Source organism: Malurus melanocephalus, unplaced genomic scaffold, assembly GCF_030028575.1.
Source record: "Malurus melanocephalus ecotype Western Australia unplaced genomic scaffold, MMel_1.1 scaffold_613, whole genome shotgun sequence".
Taxonomy (NCBI): Eukaryota; Metazoa; Chordata; class Aves; order Passeriformes; family Maluridae; genus Malurus; species Malurus melanocephalus.
The window spans coordinates 46816-67532 of NW_026623845.1; the positions used below are offsets into that span (position 1 = coordinate 46816).

Below are 20717 nucleotides of genomic sequence, written 5' to 3' on the forward strand. Positions count from 1 at the left end.
CCTGAACATTGCCCTGTCTCAGTTCCCAGGAACTGTCTYCCCAGCCCGATCTTTTTCCATTTGTTTGTTTATGCAGTGGAACTACTCCCTAATTTTAGATCCTACTCAATTGAACTGGGGCATCTTCTGTTGTAGTGAATAGGGAGAACAAGTCTAATAATTTAAAATTAACATTTGAATTGGGATCTGGGCATTATTCTGCTCCTTTCTCCCTCCTCTCTAATGGCTATCCCAGACCTCTGATGGAGGCAGACTGACACAACTGCTCTTCAGTGCAAATGCTGGCCTAAAAATGAAATTATGGAAGGCCAGGCTTGCTTGGCTCCCACGTGAGAGCCTGTCTGCAGAGCCTGGGGAGCAGTCAGGGATATTGGGACCAAAATGTGACATGGGACAGCAAATGCTGCAACAGCTGACAGCTTTTTTTTTTTTTTTTTAACTGCATTTTTAAGTGAAAGTTCTGTAAAAGTACAGCCTCTTTCACATAGAAAATATGGGGGTTTTCACAGCAAGCTTCCTGTCCATGTCAAGAGCTGTCATTCCTTTGGAACAGACTGCAGCAGTTTTCCTACAGAAGAGCTGCAGTGATCCACAGAAAGCTCACAGCCCCAAGAGGACATCCCTCATTTCTCAGCAGAAGGCTGGCACAAGTCTCCTCACTTTCTTACTCTGCCACTTTGAAGCTCCTTGCATTCCAGCCACAATAAAAATTACTGAGGCAGCCAAAGAAAGTCTCCCAGTGGGTGTCTGGGTGAGGAAGGGAGCTCTCCTGRACCATGTGGGCACAGGATGCAGCATGCAGGGAGAGCCGCTCTGGGTGGAACAACCCCACCTCTGGAGCTGGGCAGCACTGATGGAGAGCTCTGCTTTAATGACGAAGCATAACTTTCCCAAAGTTGTAGGAAATGCAAGGTCTTGGCTCCACCAAACCTTCCCAGAGCTGRACAAGCTGCTTTGGCAAAAGCTCATCCAAAGTGACCTGGCTGCAGMAGCTCTAACAGGTCTCCCCAGTCCCCTATCCCATGCCCTGACAAGATGCCCTTGGTTGCTTTCCAGGAGGATCAGTGATTCCTGAGCAGGATACCCCCAGCACAGATTTCTGACTGAGGTCCTGGCCAATAAGAAAACAAACTGCTTACAATTAATAAACAGGGAGAAGAATCCCAAAGTTTTGATGATGCCTGTGGGACATAACCCACAGCAGCAGTTTTGCCTAGCACAGGTTTTCCATGAGATCCCCATGATCCCATTGTCCACCGCTGCACGGGCAGGAACCATTCCTCTCTTGAGTGGATTGTAARCTGTGCTGACTGTGTATGGAGGAATCTATAAGCAAGGATCAGATGCTACTGGGTGAACCCATGCAAACAAGAGGTTGAAAAGATTCCCAAAACAAAACCTAGAGCTCACTACAGATGACACAATGAAGACCAGAGAGAAAAGCCAAATAGTAATGCTACACCATTCAGCTTCCAGAAGCACATTATTTATAGCGCTGTCCACATATGGCTGCTGCTAAATGTCAAATCAGCAGCCTCATCAAATGACACTTTGGAACTAGTGGAGTCCACAGATCCATACAGATTTGCAGTGCGACAACCCCGGCTCCGGCTCGGCCAGGCTGCGACAGCCCCTGGTGTCAAAGCACCACCGACTGCAGCCTGACACGGAGGGGCTCAAGGAGCTCCTTGTGGCACCGAGCAGCATTAGAGAGAGGGGAGAGGACATTTGTTAGTCAGGACAAGGACAAACTAACAAGCTCCAGGGTAAGTGGGTGATTCCCAGGCTGGCCTCCAACCTGCAGCGGTGATGGCGTGGGTCGACCCCTGACACTGCCTGCACGGGGCCAGGGCTGCTCCTTGGGGGCTCTAAGGGTCTATCGCTGTCTCCTACTCCATCTGCACTGCTGGGATGAGGAAAACCAGGAATTCACAGCAAAGAGACTCAATAAACAAGTAGAGATAAGGAATTAACGTGAAGAAAATCTTGATTCTATTAAAGCTGCAGTAATTTGTGACTTCCCGTTCGARTACCTGAACTCAGTGCACTCAAAATGCCCCAAAACAAATGCATGCAGCTTCTGGAATTTTTTAAAAAAGGGTGAAGTGCTCTGATTTTTCAAGGACACCAGAGAGCAGTGGTTGCACTGACATGAACAGCCAGTGTAAGTGCAGCATCTTTCAAACCACAACAAGAAAAAGATGTTACTTGTGGTGGTGGGGGGGAGGGGAATATCAGTATTTGCAGCTCTGAAGAGTCCATTGATATGAAATATTTTCTTCAATTTAGTAATGGAAAATAGCTGGCACTCGTCAGGCTACATCCATGCCTAGTTCCTGGCAGCTCTGTTTTCCATAAATGTACTCTGGTTAGAGTCGCATGTTTCAGTCCAGCCATCTTTGGCCTAATGAGCTGCACACAGCAGGATTTCCACAGGAACAACACCACCAGTAGGCTAATTGAGGACACGTTTCAACATTGTAATGATCTGTAGACTCCCAAACCTATTTTTCCAGCCACCTTTGAGTTGCATGCTGTAGCAGTACAGTCAGCACCTCTCAACAGATAATGCTGCAGAGATGGATGTCACTCACATCAGTGGGGACTGTCACAAGGACAGGGCACAGGAAACCCTCCACCCCCATCTCCAACACCTGCAGGCTTTGGAGCACCTTCCTATCACTAAGAGAGATGTGGGAAGCTGCAAGGAGCACATTTAAGAGAATCTGCTTAATTCACTCTTCATTCTGAAGAATAACATTTTAACTGGGAAGTGCTTTGACCTGCCACAGTTATAAACAAAGGATGCTCATCATCCGAACTGTTTCCGTACCATGAAGCACAGGCTCACTCATGGCTGAGCAAATTCCTTGGAAAAGGCCAGTTTGATTGCTAACAGAGACCTGGTTAAGGGTTAAAACCTAATTTGTTAATATTGAAAATACTTAGAATGTGTGGTAGTTCCAAAATAYAGATCTGCCCTTCCTCCTTCCCTCTCAATTTCAGTTCTGGGTGAGCAAACAGCATAAAACAGAATTTAAAAAAATAACCAAAAACAGCAGAATGAACACTGCTTTCCAAGTGAAATATCTTGCAGGAGAGGTGCCCTGCTGAATTCTGCCAAGAAAACAATTCTTTCTGTTAACATGTAATTTGCCAATTCAAAGCACACATCGGTCATTAAAAGTGTGGAAGCAAAATCACCTCAATAAGTGTCAGGAAAACGCAACACAGTAATTTCTGCTTCCCAGATGGAGAATTTCTCTTAGGAATCAACCATGTATTTTAAAAAGACCAGGTGAAGATTAACCTCAAAAGTGACCMGTTTGTTTCTGACACCGCACTTGTTCATGAAGCCAAAAACCCACTCTGTGAGCAGTCACAGCTTTGAAATCCTGGGATGGACACTGGCACAGGCTGCCCTGAAAAGTGGTGGAGTCACCATCCCTGAAAGGGTTCAGAGGCTGTGTGGATGTGGCACTTGGGGACATGAGTGAGAAGTGGCCTTGGCAGTCCTGGGAGAATGGTTGGACTCCATGACCTTAGAGGGCTTTTCCAACCKTAACGAATCTGCGATCCTCTTACTGCAGAYAAAAAAAGAGTGAAACAAACTCGACTGCAAAGAACAATTTGAGATTTTAACTTTCTTCTCCCAAAATAAGCCAGTCTCTTGTCGTCTCCATCCAACTGTTTTCAATTAGGTTGAAGTGTACCTACCAAGGAGTTGTAAAGATTAAAAATGTCCTGACATTTGGATGGTGAGAGATATATGTGAATAAAATATTAAAGCCGTAATTTAATTTATTTTGTCCGCTGAAGTTCAGCATTAATCAAACTGCACAMAGCATTACTCCTGTGGATGATGAGAGCTGCACAGTGAGCCCAGGGTAGCTGCTCATGCTTTACACACTTCCATGGGCATTGCTCCCTCTGGAACACCAGAGATGTAACCTGTGACCTCTTCTACTCCTGTGTTTGGGAAAGCACTTCTGGAAATCAGGAAACCAGTCTAGYCCTTATGCAGCATTTGAATTATTTTGAAATGCTAATTTCCAGCGTGGCCCAGAGTAGGCTACCAAAACGTATTTCCCATTATATTTCCATCCAGCCTGGCATTTGAATTGGAATCCCCGTGTCCCAAGGTAAGACTGAAGTATTCAGGAGAACAGTGAATACCAATTGCCATCTCTGCAGCATTATCTCATGCGTCATCAATTTCTGCCATGCCTAAATCTAGCATCATGCCAGCACATTAAGACAGTAGGTACTATATGCAGTGTTCACTGGACCAGAAGAACAGAAATAAGAAGGGGGAAAGGAAACCCTAGAGAAGAAATTAAAAAAGGCAGACCGTGCAATACAAACCAGATCATGGCTGCTTAGCTAATATGGGCCAACTGCTGCGGAAGAAAAACGTCGAACACCCCAAGTTGTGTAAATTTTTGGTAAACATCTAACACGCACACAAACACATACAACACCAACCTACACACCAACAAAAATAAATACTGGGCTTTGGCTAACACTGGTTCTTCTAGGGGCTGATTATGGTGGAGAAACTTCACCAGAACTTGAATTAATAGAGAAAGGAAACACTTGACAAGTACTTTTAAACAAAAATCTAAACTTAATCAGAACACAACTAAGTGCCCCTTGATTATTCACTACAAGTTTTCTTGTTTCTGGACAAAACTGCAAATGAAACTTAGCTAAAGCTAACTGCCAAACGTGGGTTCAGTTTAGGCTGAACAAGTTGTTGTGCCTACAACCAGCACAAGGTGCTTTGCAAAGAGAAAAATTAAAAAGCTCCAAAAAGGTAAACTAAATCAACCCTACTTTTTTACCATCTTACAGCGGGAGTCTCCACACCTAATTCAAGGTAAAGCAACTTTATAGAGAGGCTCAGAGCAGTTTCAGCTCCGTGGCRAAGGACTGCTGGACTAACACTGATCCCTCACTCCTTACTGCCAGGTGTCATTCTAACACTTTTAATACACCAGTAGTTTTCAAAAAATATAAATTAAAAAGGATCAAAATATATTTTACTACACTATTCCATCAGGTTCACATATGAATTAAACTGAGTYTTGAAACAAAAGTATAAAAACTTAAAATAAATATCTATGAATGAATGTATTCTTTTAAATAATTCCTGAAATATCATGTTGAACTCAAATTTCAAGTTTTAATTTTAGGACTACTTCAAGATTAAATCTCAGGCCCACTTAAGGTCAGCATGCAATTTACCACAATTACCCCTCACTGCCAACACCAAGGTGCCCACTGCTATCAGATTTGACTGCATTCATATCAAGGACCATCCGACCACGGCCTAATTCCRGGGGGAATGATGCTGAGAAGGGGGGGCCTTACCGATTCAATGGGCTTGTCTAGAGACGCCTGCTCTATCTCCAGGTGCCCCTCTTCGTACTGATCAAAGTGATTGCCCTGCAAGAGAACACAAGGGTCAGCTCCACAGCACAGCACACACTTCCAACAGTTTCATTTCCAGACAGCTTTGGTTACAATGTTGTATTTTATATAATTCTGCTAACAAATAAACTTGTTAAATACAGGCTCAGTTCAGTGTATCAGCTATAAGGACAAAAAAACACTAAAGGCTAAGTTAATTTGATAATAATCATAAACTATTAAAGTTGGCAAAATATCAGACATTTACAATGACAACACTTCCAGATTTTTTTCTTTACAAAGTCTGTGAAAACATTGAGCTTAAGAACYAGTGCCAGTCTGGAAACCAGATAGGACATGGAGGAGCAGGAATAGATGTGCCCACCACTGTCAAGGGTTTTTGCAAGGCTTTCCCTGCACCAGGACTTTGCTTGAGGGATACATGTGATTTCATACATCTTAAACCAACAAAGCCCCAYTGTGGTACCAAAGGAAAGCTGTCCCATGCCCACACTGCTTGTCCATGGTGTGGAACAACCCTTCCACAAATCTGCAGTGATCTGTCCATGGAATTAATCCCCCAAAACACCACACATCCTTTAGTCCTGACCCCAACCAGTCCCCCTGCCAGCTGACCCACAGCAAAATCAGGTCTTCCCACATTTTTGGATGGATACTGAGCACGCAGGTTCCTGAGCTAGGAAGGCAATGGGAATCTCTCTTCCAGAACAAGTGTTGGTGCTGGACCACACCAGGGAAGGGCCATTTCAGGAAAAACAAACAACTCCACTGCAGCACTGCCATGATTTTGAGGTTTCTGAAACCTCAAATTCCTGAGATTGCAACGGTGATGAGCCATTTTTGCCTGTTCAATAGGTCCACGATGCAACACATCCACCCATCACTAGCACAGACTTGGAAATAAACCACTTAGACTTTGCAGCTGCAAACTCAGAAATAAAAGAGGTGAGATTCCTGAGCTGAGAGRAGTCCAAAAGCCACTGAAGGGGGTGGTTTCAGTGGGCTCTGCTACATTCCCAAGCACTGCTCAATGCCACAGGAACTCCAGGAGGTGCCAAACCTTGGCTGTCACCCCCCATTGCTCCCTCAGGCCGTGCAGTGCCRCTGGAACCTCTGGCTGCTCCGTGCACACCAACCCCTGGCAGGTTTTATTTACATCCCAGTTCTACAATCCCTTGGAGAAGGAACACGCAGCACTGCTGCCAAGAGAAATATGTTGTCACCCTCCTCCTTCCACCAATACCAACTTCTCCTGCAAGAATCTTAATGGAAGCCAGCACACGAAAGAGCAAACTGCAGTTGTAACAGACTRATGGTTGGAATATTCCAAGCCAGGCACCAGCCTCCAAAAATCCACTGGAARGAGTGTTCATGTGCAGCAACAAATCCCTTGCAAATCTGCAAGGGACCATMTTGGCCAAAACCTGGGGCCAAGAGAAGGTGCTTTGATACTGGTGGTAAATTCACCCTGGCCACACTCTGCTCCCGGGCATCATCTTTCCCATGGCCTCTCCAGAGCGAATTTGGGGTTTAATCTGCAGACAGAAATCCACTCCCACTCTCKTTTTTTTGGAGAGCCTTCAAGGAGMAAGCTGAAAGCAGGCTTACYATGCACAAGTAATCGCTGAGCTGCTTTGGAAAGCTAATATTGCTCAGAGACAGCACGGCATGGATGTACAGACTGTGTATGTGAGGAGGCCAGGAGCCCACATCAAAACACACCAAACACTGCCCCAGCAGCCAGGGGACAGCCCAGCCTCCCAAAAAGCAATGCCCAAGAGGAGCACAGCAGTCAGGAGTGCCCATGTTGCCAACACCAGCAAAACCACGTTGCTAAACTTCATCTATGAAAACATTAAACCCACGTATTAACCAACASCTGAAACCCTCTCAGCATGAACACAGGCATGTCCCCACGCCTCCTTTCACTCGCTGCCTCCAGGTAACTCAGCACACACCACTAAATTACCTGGAACAGGAGAAATCCTCCTGYCCACTCCCTGGCTCCTCCAGTGTGCTGCCTGCCAAGGCACTGAAAGCTGTTTTTACTGAGGCAAGGGTCAATCCCAGTTCGAGGGCAGCATGCCTTGCTGCTCTGGGCTTCACTACTTGCTTTTTCAGTGCTTAAAAAAAACATCTCCTCCCTGGAACAATGCAAAAGGCTGAGCACTCCCTGTTCCATGGCCAGAGAATCAGAGTACAAACAAAGCCATTAGTGCAAAGTTCTGGTGATCCCACCACTACTCACTCCATGTGTTTTGGGGGTTATTTTACATATTCATATTCTTTGGGGTTTATTAGGTACTTGATCTCTGTTTGTTCCTGGTCCAAACAGCTGCAACACTAAAACCAGAGCTTCCCAGAGAGGCAGGTGCTGCCTGGCAGCTGCAAGTCCTGGGCATAAAAAGGCCATGGAGCACAGGGAACAGGCCCCGTGGGAATGCTGCCAGCCTGCTCCTATGTCAGGAAGGTGTTCCAAGCTYGGAAATTCAAGGCTTCAGAATAACGAAGTGTCCGAAGTGAGCTGAAATCGATACTCATCACAGAGACTACTCTTTATTTATCACTATCTAGAATAAATTATAAAGAAAAGATTTCCTTCCACCATAAAGCAGCTCATCCTGGAAAAAGGCAAGCAGACAATCCAGTGGCCATAGTGAGGTGGGATTTAGGGGGTGTTCAGGCMAGTGATGCCTAATAAAGGAAGAGAAAAATGGTTTTATGACTATGGCCATGACACACAGCTCGTTGGGGCAGTGCTACCATCGTGGTGTTCCCAGGCCTTTTGGATCTGGAGGCAGCACAGGCTGTGCCTTTGCTTCTTCATCCCTGGAGCTGGCTAAGGAACAAGCTGGAGGGAATYCCATCTGGTTTCCCTCTTTTCCAATCCTACAACCTGGCACATCGAATGGATCGACAAAACATTTACGTTTTGCAGTACCTTAAGACAATGAATGAGAATAACACAAAATACTTTAGCATTTAAATCCAACAATTAATTAAACCCTAAATGTTGGATCTGTTGAAAAAAACCTACATTTCTGGCAAAAATGAACACAAGTACAGATGATGTTTCAGTATGATTTTGATGTGTGTCTTCTGCAGACTGGAAGGATGCTTCCCACTTCAGAGGAAACATTTACGTGAAAAGAAGATTTCAATCCCTCGGCTTCAACCCCATGGATATCAGGCCATGAAATAACAGCTGCATTAAACCCAGCACTATTCAAAATCTATTCCCAAACCTTCTTCTTGTATGACTGTTACAGAGCTTCAGTAAATTCCCAGCCCTGGGAGCTAATGACAAAGCTTCCACCTGCTCCAGGGGACAAGGATTTTGGGGCTGCCTGTCCTTCCCCCCCTCATCTTGTGTCCCTATTTTACAGCTGCCTGTACCAGGCTCTCTCMCTCCTGCTTTGTAAAACAAGATGTGTTGCACTGTCCCTTCCTCACAGACACTCCTCAATCCACCCTGGAACAGCACAAGTAACATGAGAGACTTCCGCTACAGCAGCATTTATTGCTCTCACTTTCACAGAATCACAGAATCACCAGGGTTGGGAGAGACCTTCAGGATCTCCCAGTCCAAGCCCTGCCCTGACACCTCAACTCACCCACGGCACCCAGCGCCACATCCAATCTCTCTTTGAACACATCCAGGGATGGTGACTGCACCCCTCCCTGGGCAGACCATTCCAGTGCTTTATCACTCTTTCTGTAAARAACTTTTTCCTATTATCTAACCTGTATTTTCCATTATCTAACCTGTATTTCCCTTGGTGCAGCTTAAGATGCAGCACTTTGTGCTACATTGAGCAGTCTGATGCAGGTGCTTCCCTACAACCACACTGAAATTCAACAGATTTTCCTACTGAGAAGCAAGGAGAAGCCTCCAGCAGTCCAACACTCCTCATTATACACCACACACACCACTTGGCTTCCTTGTGCATTCATCTCCAGGAGCCAACATGTTTGTGCCCTGTAATTTTTGTGTAATATCATCTGMACTTTGGCTCTCTACCCACTTTGGTTACTCACAGTCACATGTTTTCTGCTCTCTCCTCACTTTCCCATTGTTTGATCTTTRCTCGAAGCTCTTGGCCAAATCTTGTCTTGGAGCCCTCACACACTGAATATGGGATTCAAAACAGCAACAAAAACAAAAGCTGCCTCCATGCAGCATTTCAGACCCTTGTTCTCCCTTTTTTGGACTTTAAATACTGCAGAGCCCTGGCTCAACAAATGCCATTTTGTCCCAGATTATACCCAGTGGAGTCACTGCATTTCCTGGGACAATTCAAGTTAAGAGCTCAGGGGAAGACTGTTGCAGCTTCTTTCCTACTTACAAGATCCTAAACATTGGGGCAGTGAGACCCAGTCAGTATCACTAAAAAAAAAATAAGAACTTAATTACACTTCCATCCCAAATCCTTAGTGGCAAGAATTGTTGTCAATAAATCACTCACTGCAAGTGAAATTAATTGTTGATTTAAGCTCATTTATTAAAGTTTAGTATCACAGAACTCACTCTCTCCCTACATGAAGCACCTTTTCAGCAAAGCACGTAAGGACACACAGAGAAATCACAGGAAGRGAGAATCCTTTAAAAGCATCTTCACAATGACAAAGCAAAAGAAAATACACTCTCTCCTTCCCTCTCACACACGATTCCCCACCCCCCCCACCCCCCCCCAAGGGTGTATCCACAACCAGAGCCGGGTCATGAGCACTGCCTGCATTTCTAAAACACCTAAAGCATCACCAACACAATGAGCAAATAACGATGAGTCACTTCAACTGCTTTAGGGCCATTAGACCTCCCTGGATATTAATTACTGGACTGCTCTGTGCAACCCGTCCGAGCACAGGAGCATATTAGGATGTCAGCATGCAGGACGCATTCCATAAAGTGCCCATTCCTGACAGGAATGAGCGGTTKCTTTGATGAATAGCTCTAAGTTATCCGTAGATTATTCCCAAAGAGAATGTGGCAGCCWCGAGCCCAGCAGTTGGGCTGGAGTTGGGGACATGGTGTTCACCCGAACACAGAAGCAGCACACACAAAGGAGCAGGACAATGGAGCCAGGGGGTCCTTTCAGGACGTCCTTCAGTTCCTGCTCCACCAGAGCCCAGTCACACCAGCCCGGTGGTTATTAACACCAGAGATAATGGGGTGAATTTGAAACCCAACACAAGGCATATAGGAAGAGTCCAGAATGGGAAAACTCTGCCTGCTCCACCAACCACAGGGACAACACCTTCGACACTGTGAACAGATCAAAATAGTAAAAGATTCTGGTGTAAAACCCTGTGGCTCTGCCTGGGAGCATTAAAGCAGSGATGGTTGGGGAGGGAATGGGCAGAATGCAGCTGCTGAGACGTCASAGTAGAAACAATCTATTTATGTCCCTACTGGATTTCAGGACTGGCTCAGGAAGGCACTCAGAAAYGCTGCTTTGTGTGACCACGCCAATAACAATCTAAAGAAAGCAATTTTGCAGAAAAACCTTACTATACTCACTGTTATTATTTCTTAAATGCACTGGAAAAGAGCACAGCATGATCATGACTGCTTAACTGCACTTGAAAAGAGYACAGTGTGCTCCTTAGATATTCAAAAATTAGTTTTACACTAGGAGAGTACCAGAAAAAGACTAAAAAAAAATCACATTTATATTGCACTTACCTTAGAAAATGGAATTTTAAAACACTCAAGCACATCAGCACCACTTCTGCATATTCTATTTATCCATCAATTCAATCAAGAAATCTTAAACTCTAAAAATATTAAGTAAAGCCATAAAATTCAGGGTTGTTACCCACAAGTACCACTTGAAAACATTTAACCAAGCCCACTCCCCATTCCCGGAAGTCCTGCRGGCATTTCAGCACAGCAGCTGAGACACAGGAATAACCAAAAAGAGAAATGAGTCCCCACAAAAAAAGGCCATTTTCTAGTGTGGGCAAGGACAGGGCAGAGTGCGCGAGCTGCAGATCCCGGAATGTTTTGCTCCCGCGGCTGGGAAGCACAGCTGACATTTCCTGCAGCCCTCCCGGGACGGGTCAGCACAGATGCAAGCTCTGAGCCCAGGGAACTGGAGCAGCATCTGAGCACAAGTGAACAAATGCCATCTTGCCAAAATCCTCCSTCCCTGCACGCACACAGCACCACCATGGAGCAGGGGAAAAAACGCTCCAATYCCAGAAGCAAATATCATGTTAAACTTGCTATTTTCTTTTTCAAAGGAGATGGAGCAGTTACAAAACCTTTAGAAGGCTAAGGCACCTTCACATCCATCCACTTTTCCCAAAACTGGCTCACAGCACTCATGCCACATTCAGGACATCTGGTGAACATGGCCTGTCTACCACCAGYGCAGTGGCCAAGGGGCTCAGGAATCGCTCTGCAAAGCCCTCGTGGAGCACCAGCCTCTTGCCTGACCCAAAGCCCAGGAATTCCACCAAACCACCATTGACACTCATCTCATTTTATACTTAGTTCTCTTTTGACAAACCTTTCCAGCATGAGCAGCTGTTTCCAGACATGCTGGTTTCACTTCTCTGCAAGTGGCCCAAGGGYGAGACACAGTGGCACATGTGGGACAGACAGAAAAAAAACCCACTCCAGGCATGGATGAAACACAGGAGGTGCAAGTGAYAAGGTCTGCCCATGCTCGGATGTGGTTTATTTGTGGGGTTTTATCACCAACATCCCCACTGACCTCACAACCCATTTCAGCCAACACCGGTGGGGGAAGGAAGGTGTTAAACCCAAATGYGACTCCCCATGACTGATCATTGTGTTTATTACACACAATCAAAACTTAACGGGTTTCTAATACCTCTGCAAGATCCACACCTCCCTACGCACGCTGACTACAGATCACAGCAGTAATTCATGCTGCCCTTTGCAGCTCAGCAGGGCCTGATGACTCTATACCRTGGAAGGGCTCCAAAACGTAATTGATGCAGACAACCATGTTGATGTTTAGAAATCCATCCAAAGAGCTCAAAAACAACTCCAGGAAAGTGTAGCTTGCAGWGTTTCTTGAATATTCGTTATGCACCCAGAAAAAAATACAATTTTAAGACCAACATGCACCTAAGAGAAGGTTCCATCTAACCCTGAAAACTTTCTTGGATAATTTTAAAGGCCAGGCAGGTTCTCAAAGCTATAAAAAGCAATACAAAAGCAACTTTGTATTGGCACCTGAAAAGCCTTTGTTAATGCTTCCCAGAACAAAATCATCCTTTTTCCTGTTGTTCTCTGTGGTGTCCATAAAGACACAAAAAATCAGATTCTTTCCTAGCAACACAGAGATGAAGCATTCCCAAACAACACGTCCTCACTGCCCTCCACACGTTAGGAATTGCTTTCCCAGACCCTTCCCTGCAATACAAGTGGGAAGTACGGACACAGCACATCTGCACACCCCCAGAAACAGCTGAATATTTACAGTCAACATCTTGCGAAAGCTGCAGCAAAACCTCATTTTCGGCAGACACACACATCAATTATTCTGAGAGTACTTAACAGGAAAATCCTCTCAAGTCAATACAACAAAAGCAATCACTTGAGACTCAGAGATGAATTTAAATTGGCAAGATTTGAAAGAAGCACCTTGGAATTGCATATTGAGAAGCTGATGGCACCTTTTGTTTACCAAAATAAAAATTAATTTGGACAAAACTCTTCCTGCTAAGTCCAAAAACACTGAAAACCCACTCACCAGAACACATTCAAAACTAGTCATGGGTCAAGAGGTTTAAACCAGGAAAATGTGCATATAAATATCCACTTAGTGCTGTCCAAAAAAAACCATGTTCTACAGTTCCTAGATAAACAGCTTGCACCACACAGGGAGTGGGAGCCAGAGGCAGGTCCCTGCTTTGCATACTTTGGCACCAAACAAGAACAAATTCATGTCTTTCAGATTCCTTCTGCCGCACCACCACCAGCTGTGGATCTGTTCCAGCACACGAGGGATGCTCTGCAGTCTTTCAGCAGCTGCACCCAAGAGCCAGCACTGGCCTCACTCACCCATTTTCTCTTTGCCATTTCTTAAAATGCCTCGATGTAGAAGGTGCAGCAGCTTCCAGCACCCACGTGTTCATGGTTAAGCAGAACCTTCAGACAACATGGAACCATGGGAGGGATTGGGTGGGGAAAAGACCTTCAAGACGATCTTGTTCCATGCCCTGCCATGGGYAGGGACAYRTTCCACTAGCCTAGGGTGCTCTAAMCTCACCTTGGACACTTTCACTYCACCTCACCACCSTCACAGGGAGGAATTTCTTCCCCATATCTCATCTAATCTCTGGCAGTGGGAAGCCATTCTCCCTTGTCCTGCCCCTCCACYCCTTGTTCTAAATCCCYGTCCAGCTTTCCTGGAGCCCCTTCAGGCCCTGTGAGGGGCTCTSAGCTCTCCCTGGAGTCCTCTCTTCTCCAGSTGAGCAMCCCCAGCTCTCCCAGYCTTGCTCCAGCCCWCAGAGGCTTCTCTGGACCTGCTCCAGCTGCTTCACATCCTTACTGTGCTGGGGATGCCAGGGTGGGGTCTGTAAGTGGGGTCTCACCTGAGCAGGGCAGAGGRGCAGCATCCACTCCTCACCTGCTGCCCACAGTTGGTTCCTGGGCTGTCAGCACACGTGGCTGAGTCACTGAACTTCTCATCAAACAACATCCCCAAGTCCATTCTCCCCCAGGCTGGATTTGTGCTTGGAATTGCCCTGATCCAGGTGCAGGACCTTGCATTTGCCCTTGCTGAACTTCATGAGRTTCACACAGACCAACCTCTCCAGGACCCGTTGGATGCCACCCCTGGATGTCACCCCTTCCCTCCAGTGTGTGACCACACCAGATAGTACAAAGCAAGAGAAACCAGCCTGATGGGACATGGTGCTAATCATTGAATATTTARGATGTAATCCATTTACCACTACAAACTTCCAAGCTTTCATAATACCATCTGCCTTTTCTTTCTTACTACTGTGTCTGACTTGATAGAGAATTGTTTCTAAATCAAAATCTCACAAGAAATCTCCCTCAGAAGCACATTAACAGACTCCAGCGCCATTCAATACTTTTATCAATGACCAGAAGAAACAGAGCACCTGCCAGCTCAGTTTGCAGATCAGGCACCCCAACAAAGAGTGAGCAACAGTGTGGACGCRTGTGTACAGAGCAACCTGACCCGTGAAAGAGAGGCTTCAGCTCCCTGACACCACGTCTACTTTCACAGAGCCCTGGACAAACACAGCCACAGCACGGGACTGCACCCAGCAGGCTGAGAAATCCCAGTTAAAACCTCCTCACGCAACACAGTAGGGGAAAGGATAAAAATGCAGACCAAGGGTGTACAACAAAGGAAGAGCAAACACAAAAAGTGGTAAAAAAGATGTTTATCTCTGTATGTATGTTATACAGGTGAATCTGCTCTAGACTCCTCTGTGCAAGTTTTCCAGTCACGAGCATGGACAATTTAAGATGCATAAAGGTGTTACAACACAAAGGGAGAACAATAAGAGAATTCAGAGCCATTAAGGCTCTCAAAAGACACAGCAYAATAGTATGTGCTTTGGCAAAGCAGAGGACATAAAAAAGAACAGCTAAAAGCTGAAACTAAAAAAAAATGTGTAAGAAATAATTAAGAAAATGCAGCTTTCAATGGGTAAACTACCAGAACAATCTACAAAGGAAAAKGTTCCCCATCACCAGTTGTCTTCAAGAGAGAGATATTGCAGTCAAACACAAATTCCTGGACTCAGAACTAGGTCAAACAACAGGAAGTCAAAGCTAAGTAAGTAATACCTGGATATTTWAAGCCAGCATCCTAATATTCACTTCTGGCTTTAAAACTGTGAATGGCCAAAAATCTCAAAATTAACCGCCCATAGAACTGCCTGAAGGGAGAAAAGTACCAAGAATTATTACAGGTTTAAAACTGCGTGGTAGGAGAAAAACCTCTTGTCAACTGAGGAAGTGCTGCCCTAGAACTGCTTTTTATCAGATGCACTCCTGAAGCTCCACAWTTCCACGTAGAGGATGGCAGGAGCCTGGTTAGAGGGGCGGGTTTTGTCTCGGAGAGGGTGACTCAGAAGTAGCTGAGGTAGCTCAGAAACGGCTGGTGGGACTGCAGAATAAAGTGTTTCCTTTCCCATTCACTCAGCCTCAGCAGTGGAGAACATCTCGGTATGAGAGAAGCGACAACGAAGGCTGGGGCAAGGCACRAAAAAGGTCTATATAAAATTAACTCACCACGTGAGTCCCAGAAATCCACACTGAAGTTCAGACCCTYCTGTGATGTTCTAAAACTGGAACCAATACTACTTGATCTACTTAGAACACATTTTCCCCCAGTCTTCTCCCCCCCTCCTCCTCACACGGGGAGGTTAAAAAAAATCAGTCACAGTTCTGCCATTCCTGCTCTGCTCAAYTGAGAGGTCAGAACGTCCTGCCAACAAGGTAGGAGCCGTGTTCTGCCTGCGCTGGGCCCACGTCACAAATATAACCTGAATCTAATGATGAATTAAGATCTCCAAACAATACTAATAGATCTTTTAAAATCTCAGATTAATTCTTCAGTCGGAACACACTCCATGGAAAAGGCAAAGGCTGCCTTCTGACTGCTTGCAGCTACTCCCGCCAAAGGCAAATTCACACCCCAGGATCTTGGATCAGCTGAAAGCTCGGTCTAACAGATTTTGCAGAGATTCCAATCCTCGTTCCCCCACATTAAGTTTTTCTTCTCCCAATTAGTAAAGGCARGCAGAGAAAATGACCCTTTTTATCTCTCTGCAGCGCAGAGCGCAGCCATCAGCTCCCTGTGCCACATCGCCCCGAGCAGCTGGGCCTGCTGAAGGACATGAAAATCAAATGCACTTCCCTTAGGCAGCACCTGGGAAGGGAATTGAAGCTGCAGCCATGGCCACACTCATTAAGGATGGATTCTAAACCTCCTCACTGCCGGCCCAGCTGTCCGGTAAAGCGCTGCCTAAGCTGCTTGGGAACAGAACTTATCCCTGACATTCTGCCAATTAAAAAGCATAAAATCCCCCTGCCAGCAGTGCTCAGCTCAACCTGCTGGAAGCGGCAGGGCCAGAAACGCAGTGATGTGCTGGCTTAGCTCTTCAAATCCTTTGTGGAGGGAAAGAAAAAAAACACCTATCTTCTTGGAATTAGCAGGAATAGCTGAGCTGCGGTTCAGACTGGCCACACTTCCACCCAGCAGGGAAAAACCAGGCTTTCCTGCTGAGTGAAAGTGTTATTGCATTGTACAGACTACACAACACCAAAAATCCAAGAGACAGAACAGCCTGTGTTCCGTCTGGCTAATGATGCCACTAAGTGCAATGTATGTAGGAAGAGGAAATTATTGTACACATAGACACATATGGCTGGTAATATTTCTGCTTCAACAATGAAAAGGAGAAAAATGCAGCAAGAAAACATTTTCTCAACATCTGGTAATAAGTGGGAGCTCAATCGGATTACAGCAATAGAGACAATCCRTGATAKTTATTCTTTGAGTTTTCAGGGCTAATCTAAARAATAAAATCACTGCAAATGCAAAAATAGAACTAARAATATATATTTACTTATTGCAACAGTTTCATGTGTTCATAYAGCTTTCATTAATGCTCCCAKAATATTCTGTTAGCATCACCTRCAGCTATTGYTCGGAATTCCTCCAAATTACGGTGGTTCCCATTTGTCTCWGCCAGGGAAGCCCATCAGTCCAGGGGACAGTGGCACAGACAAGTGACAGAGCTGTAACAGACAAGCTCCCCAATCCTTTGTCCAAAGGACTAAGCTTGTCAGAAACCCAAAAATAACCACTATTGTACGGAAAATGGAAAAAGGCTGGGATTTATTTGGATAAGCCACTCAAGGCTTCAYTTGCTACTGCAGAGCCTAGAGAGAAGSAAGGGAAGGAAGGTCAGGGATATCCTTCCTCCTGCACTAACCCATTTCCCTGTCCAAGACTCCCAAACGAAGCCCTGGGTTGGCCTGGTTAGGGAAAGATCCCCATGACAGGCAGAGCACAGCTCAAGGCCTTTCTCAGGAGCAGCCCTCAGGTTCAGCACCTGCAAAATACAGTCAGAACCAGGAGCTTTCTGAGTTTCTCTAAGGTTTCAGAGCTCACAGCAAAACGGGAAGAGGATCTACGCCTTTAGCGTGGCTTCTAAAGCTACAGAGCACAGCAACAGCACAACAATCCTGTAAGGAAAAACGCAAGAGCTGCCTAATCAGCTCACTGCAGTGATATCCTCCAGTGCCATTCCTGCTCCTTTGACAATTTCAAATTCCAAATCATCTTTAGCTTCAAGGTTCCTTCCACCCARCCATAGAGAAGAGTTGGAATCATTTCAGAACATACAATCTTTCTCCTCTCCCTCCGTAAGACGACTGTTTTCCTTAGGAATATATGGTTTTCTTACCCTTACACAAGCCACTGTTTTCCACAGGGCTGMCTGTATCTCCCAGGGAGGAGCATCACTCCCTCTGCAGCTCTTTTCATGCCCACCACATCACTTTGGCTGCAGCTACAGGAAGATCCCTCATTCCCTCCAATTCTCAACTGATCYCTCTGCCCACAACCCTTCTCCCTCAGCACCTTTCCATGCACTTCAGACCATGGAYACCTTCTCTTTCTCAGCTGATTTAGGTCTTTCTTTCCTTCCTTCCTGATCTTTCTCCAGTGCTGTATCTTTCAATTCCTATCTCCCCTGATGGCACTGATCTTCCTTCAGTAGGGCACAGGGGAGGGAAGAACAGCTCCCAGCAGCTCCCTCACCTTTAATCCACTTTTCTCCAGCATATCAGAAGCTCAGAAAYGCAAGGATCACCTCTGCTAACCCTGCACTGCCAGCTCTCCCTTGCCTACAGTGCTCAACTTGCACTCTTGCCAAACTGATCCTCCCAGACTCTTTCCAGTTGCTCTCCAGAAAGGCTGATAACAATGAGAACTCTAAAATGCTTTTTTTTTTATCCAGTGACTTTTCCATTAGTCACATCACTAATCTCAAGATMTTTGCCTTTCTTCCAAACAGCTAAAAAATTCCTTTGACCTACACTCTTTACTCCTGACCTTTTGTTTCTCCCCCTCTCTCCACACTGTTACACATCCTTTCATTTTGARGAGATCACAAGTAGATCACCCCAGAACAAAATCTGAGAGATGTTCACAGCCTCCCTCCCCACACTGCATCCATCCCTGCTCAAGCTGTGTAATTTTAGAGCCTGTCTCCCTCTGGCCATACTCTCTGGGACTCGCCAGCCCAGCAGGGACACGGGGTCCCAATCCTAGAGTCACACCTGCTCCAAAGACAGAAATTCCACCTGCCAAAGAACTAAAGTTGGTGTAAAAAGGGATCCCTAATGCTGATAGAAACACTCCTATGAGGGAGCTGCCCCAACAGAGTGTCTTATTTCTGTTATGTTTGGAGAACAGGATTTTCTGGAGAGGCACAGGCAGGTGCATTCTTAGCTATGGTCACAGCAGCCCTGCAAACACTCAGCACAGTGAGCATTTCCTGTATTCCACACCCATGTTACARCTCAAGCAATCTCTGTCTAACTACAGAGCAGAAAATACCCAAGTCTTCTCTGAAAGTGACTTCAAAGTTTATTTTTCCTTCTTCATCATCAAAAATCTTTCCTCYACCAATATACTTTGGAAAAACTGTTTGATCGCTCAGCTGTCAGTGGGAAGTGCACAGGCCTTTGAGCTCCCCCAAATTCAGCGTGACCTTGTACCAGTCCCCTCGGATCATCTCTTCCACAGCTCACTGTTTTCACCTTCCGTCCTCCCCAAGCCTCAACCAGCTTCAAACTGCTCTTCCCAGGGGACCGATTCCACTTTTCCCTCACAGGAAGCTTTAACACAAAATAAAATATCTCTCTTCTCCCTGGCACATTTTCAGGCAGRGAAGAACAGAGCAGTGACCCTTCCATAAAACCAAATTCTACGTTATTTTTCACTCCAGTCTACAGGAAGGACAAGGAAAGCTTGGTATTTAGCACAGATAAATACCAATTTAGAACACTGCCCTTTCTTCAAGTCAAGGGGACGCAGGGKTGGGACTGAGTTATTGACCTCAGGCACACTCGGTAGCTTCCAAGATTTTGGGATCGGATAATGGAACCGAGTTTCCTCCCTGACATCACCACACATTCCCCCTGCGCACCCAGAGCCACGACACACTAACAGGTTTAGCCACTACTATTATTTTTTCTTGCCATGGGATTTCCCCATAAAGGGACAGGAACAAGGACACCCAAAGGCAAATGTRGACACGACTGCAGAGCTCACCCATTCCCTGGGTACAGCCACAGTACCCTATTTGGTTTACGTTCCCCATCTCTCCCATACGAAAGGATTGCGAGAAATTTGTTCTCAAGCCCAAGATCTGGCTCGTGCCACTTCCTGAAACACAAACTTCAAAGTCAAATCAGACCATTTCAGTGTTAATTACAGCTCATTTCTTCATTTAAGGAAATGAAGGATGCAAACTAACCCATGTTTGGGGCTGTGGCAGGAGCCAAACCTTCATTCACAGAGCAATGCAAACACAACCACGCTGGTATTTGTTTTCTTGTGCGTTTCTAACACAGTTTAATAACGATTTTTGAAGTGTGCACCCCTTATCCCATCCAGAAACAACATAAATCAGTCACTCCTGGATGTCCTGACTGCTTCCAAGACGGCACCTTAATGCCAGATTAAGCAGAATTACGCAAGCTCCACACTATAAAAACCTCCCAGSTCTTTGGGTAAAAGGCCCGAGTGGGGATGAACAGCACCATTCCAACTCCAGGCTCCCTAAACAAGGACCCACACAACAGCTCATCCACGGCTCTACTCGAGATGCGTTACCCTCGCTTCTTTTGTTTTCCTTTCTAACCCCGAGACTCTCTCGGGCTGAAGTCAGAGAACAACATGTCATTGTTCAAGCTTAATGAGTCAACGTTAATTTTCCCATTGTTTATTTAAACCCCCTTTAAAACAGCATCAGTGGCGCTAATTACGTTGAAATACTGATGTTTTGGCGGGGGGGGAGCCGGGTGTGAGAAGGAAGAGGCGTTTTCCAGAGAAAGGGGGTCGCTGGCAGATGTTCCGATGGCGCGGCGCGGTCCCGGGGGGGAGTGGCCCGACCTCTCACTGGGGGTGGGTGATCCCCTCATCGGGGAGCTGGTTCCTCACCGGGAAGGAGCTCAGCCCCTCCCAGGGGTGCCCGGTCCCATCACTGGTGAAGGGTTGATCCTCTCACCGTGTTCCCCCGAC

At 45.9% G+C, this 20717-nt stretch overlaps 1 protein-coding gene across 1 annotated transcript in view; it reads right to left on the minus strand.

Moving 5' to 3' along the window:
• The window catches only part of GPATCH8 (G-patch domain containing 8), a 56928-nt gene that overhangs the window by 35559 nt on the left and 652 nt on the right, over window positions 1-20717 (minus strand). The window contains exon 2 of the mRNA XM_057383179.1: window positions 5374-5448. Coding sequence (XP_057239162.1) covers window positions 5374-5448 — 75 coding nt within the window. The remainder of the gene's footprint in view (window positions 1-5373; window positions 5449-20717) is intronic.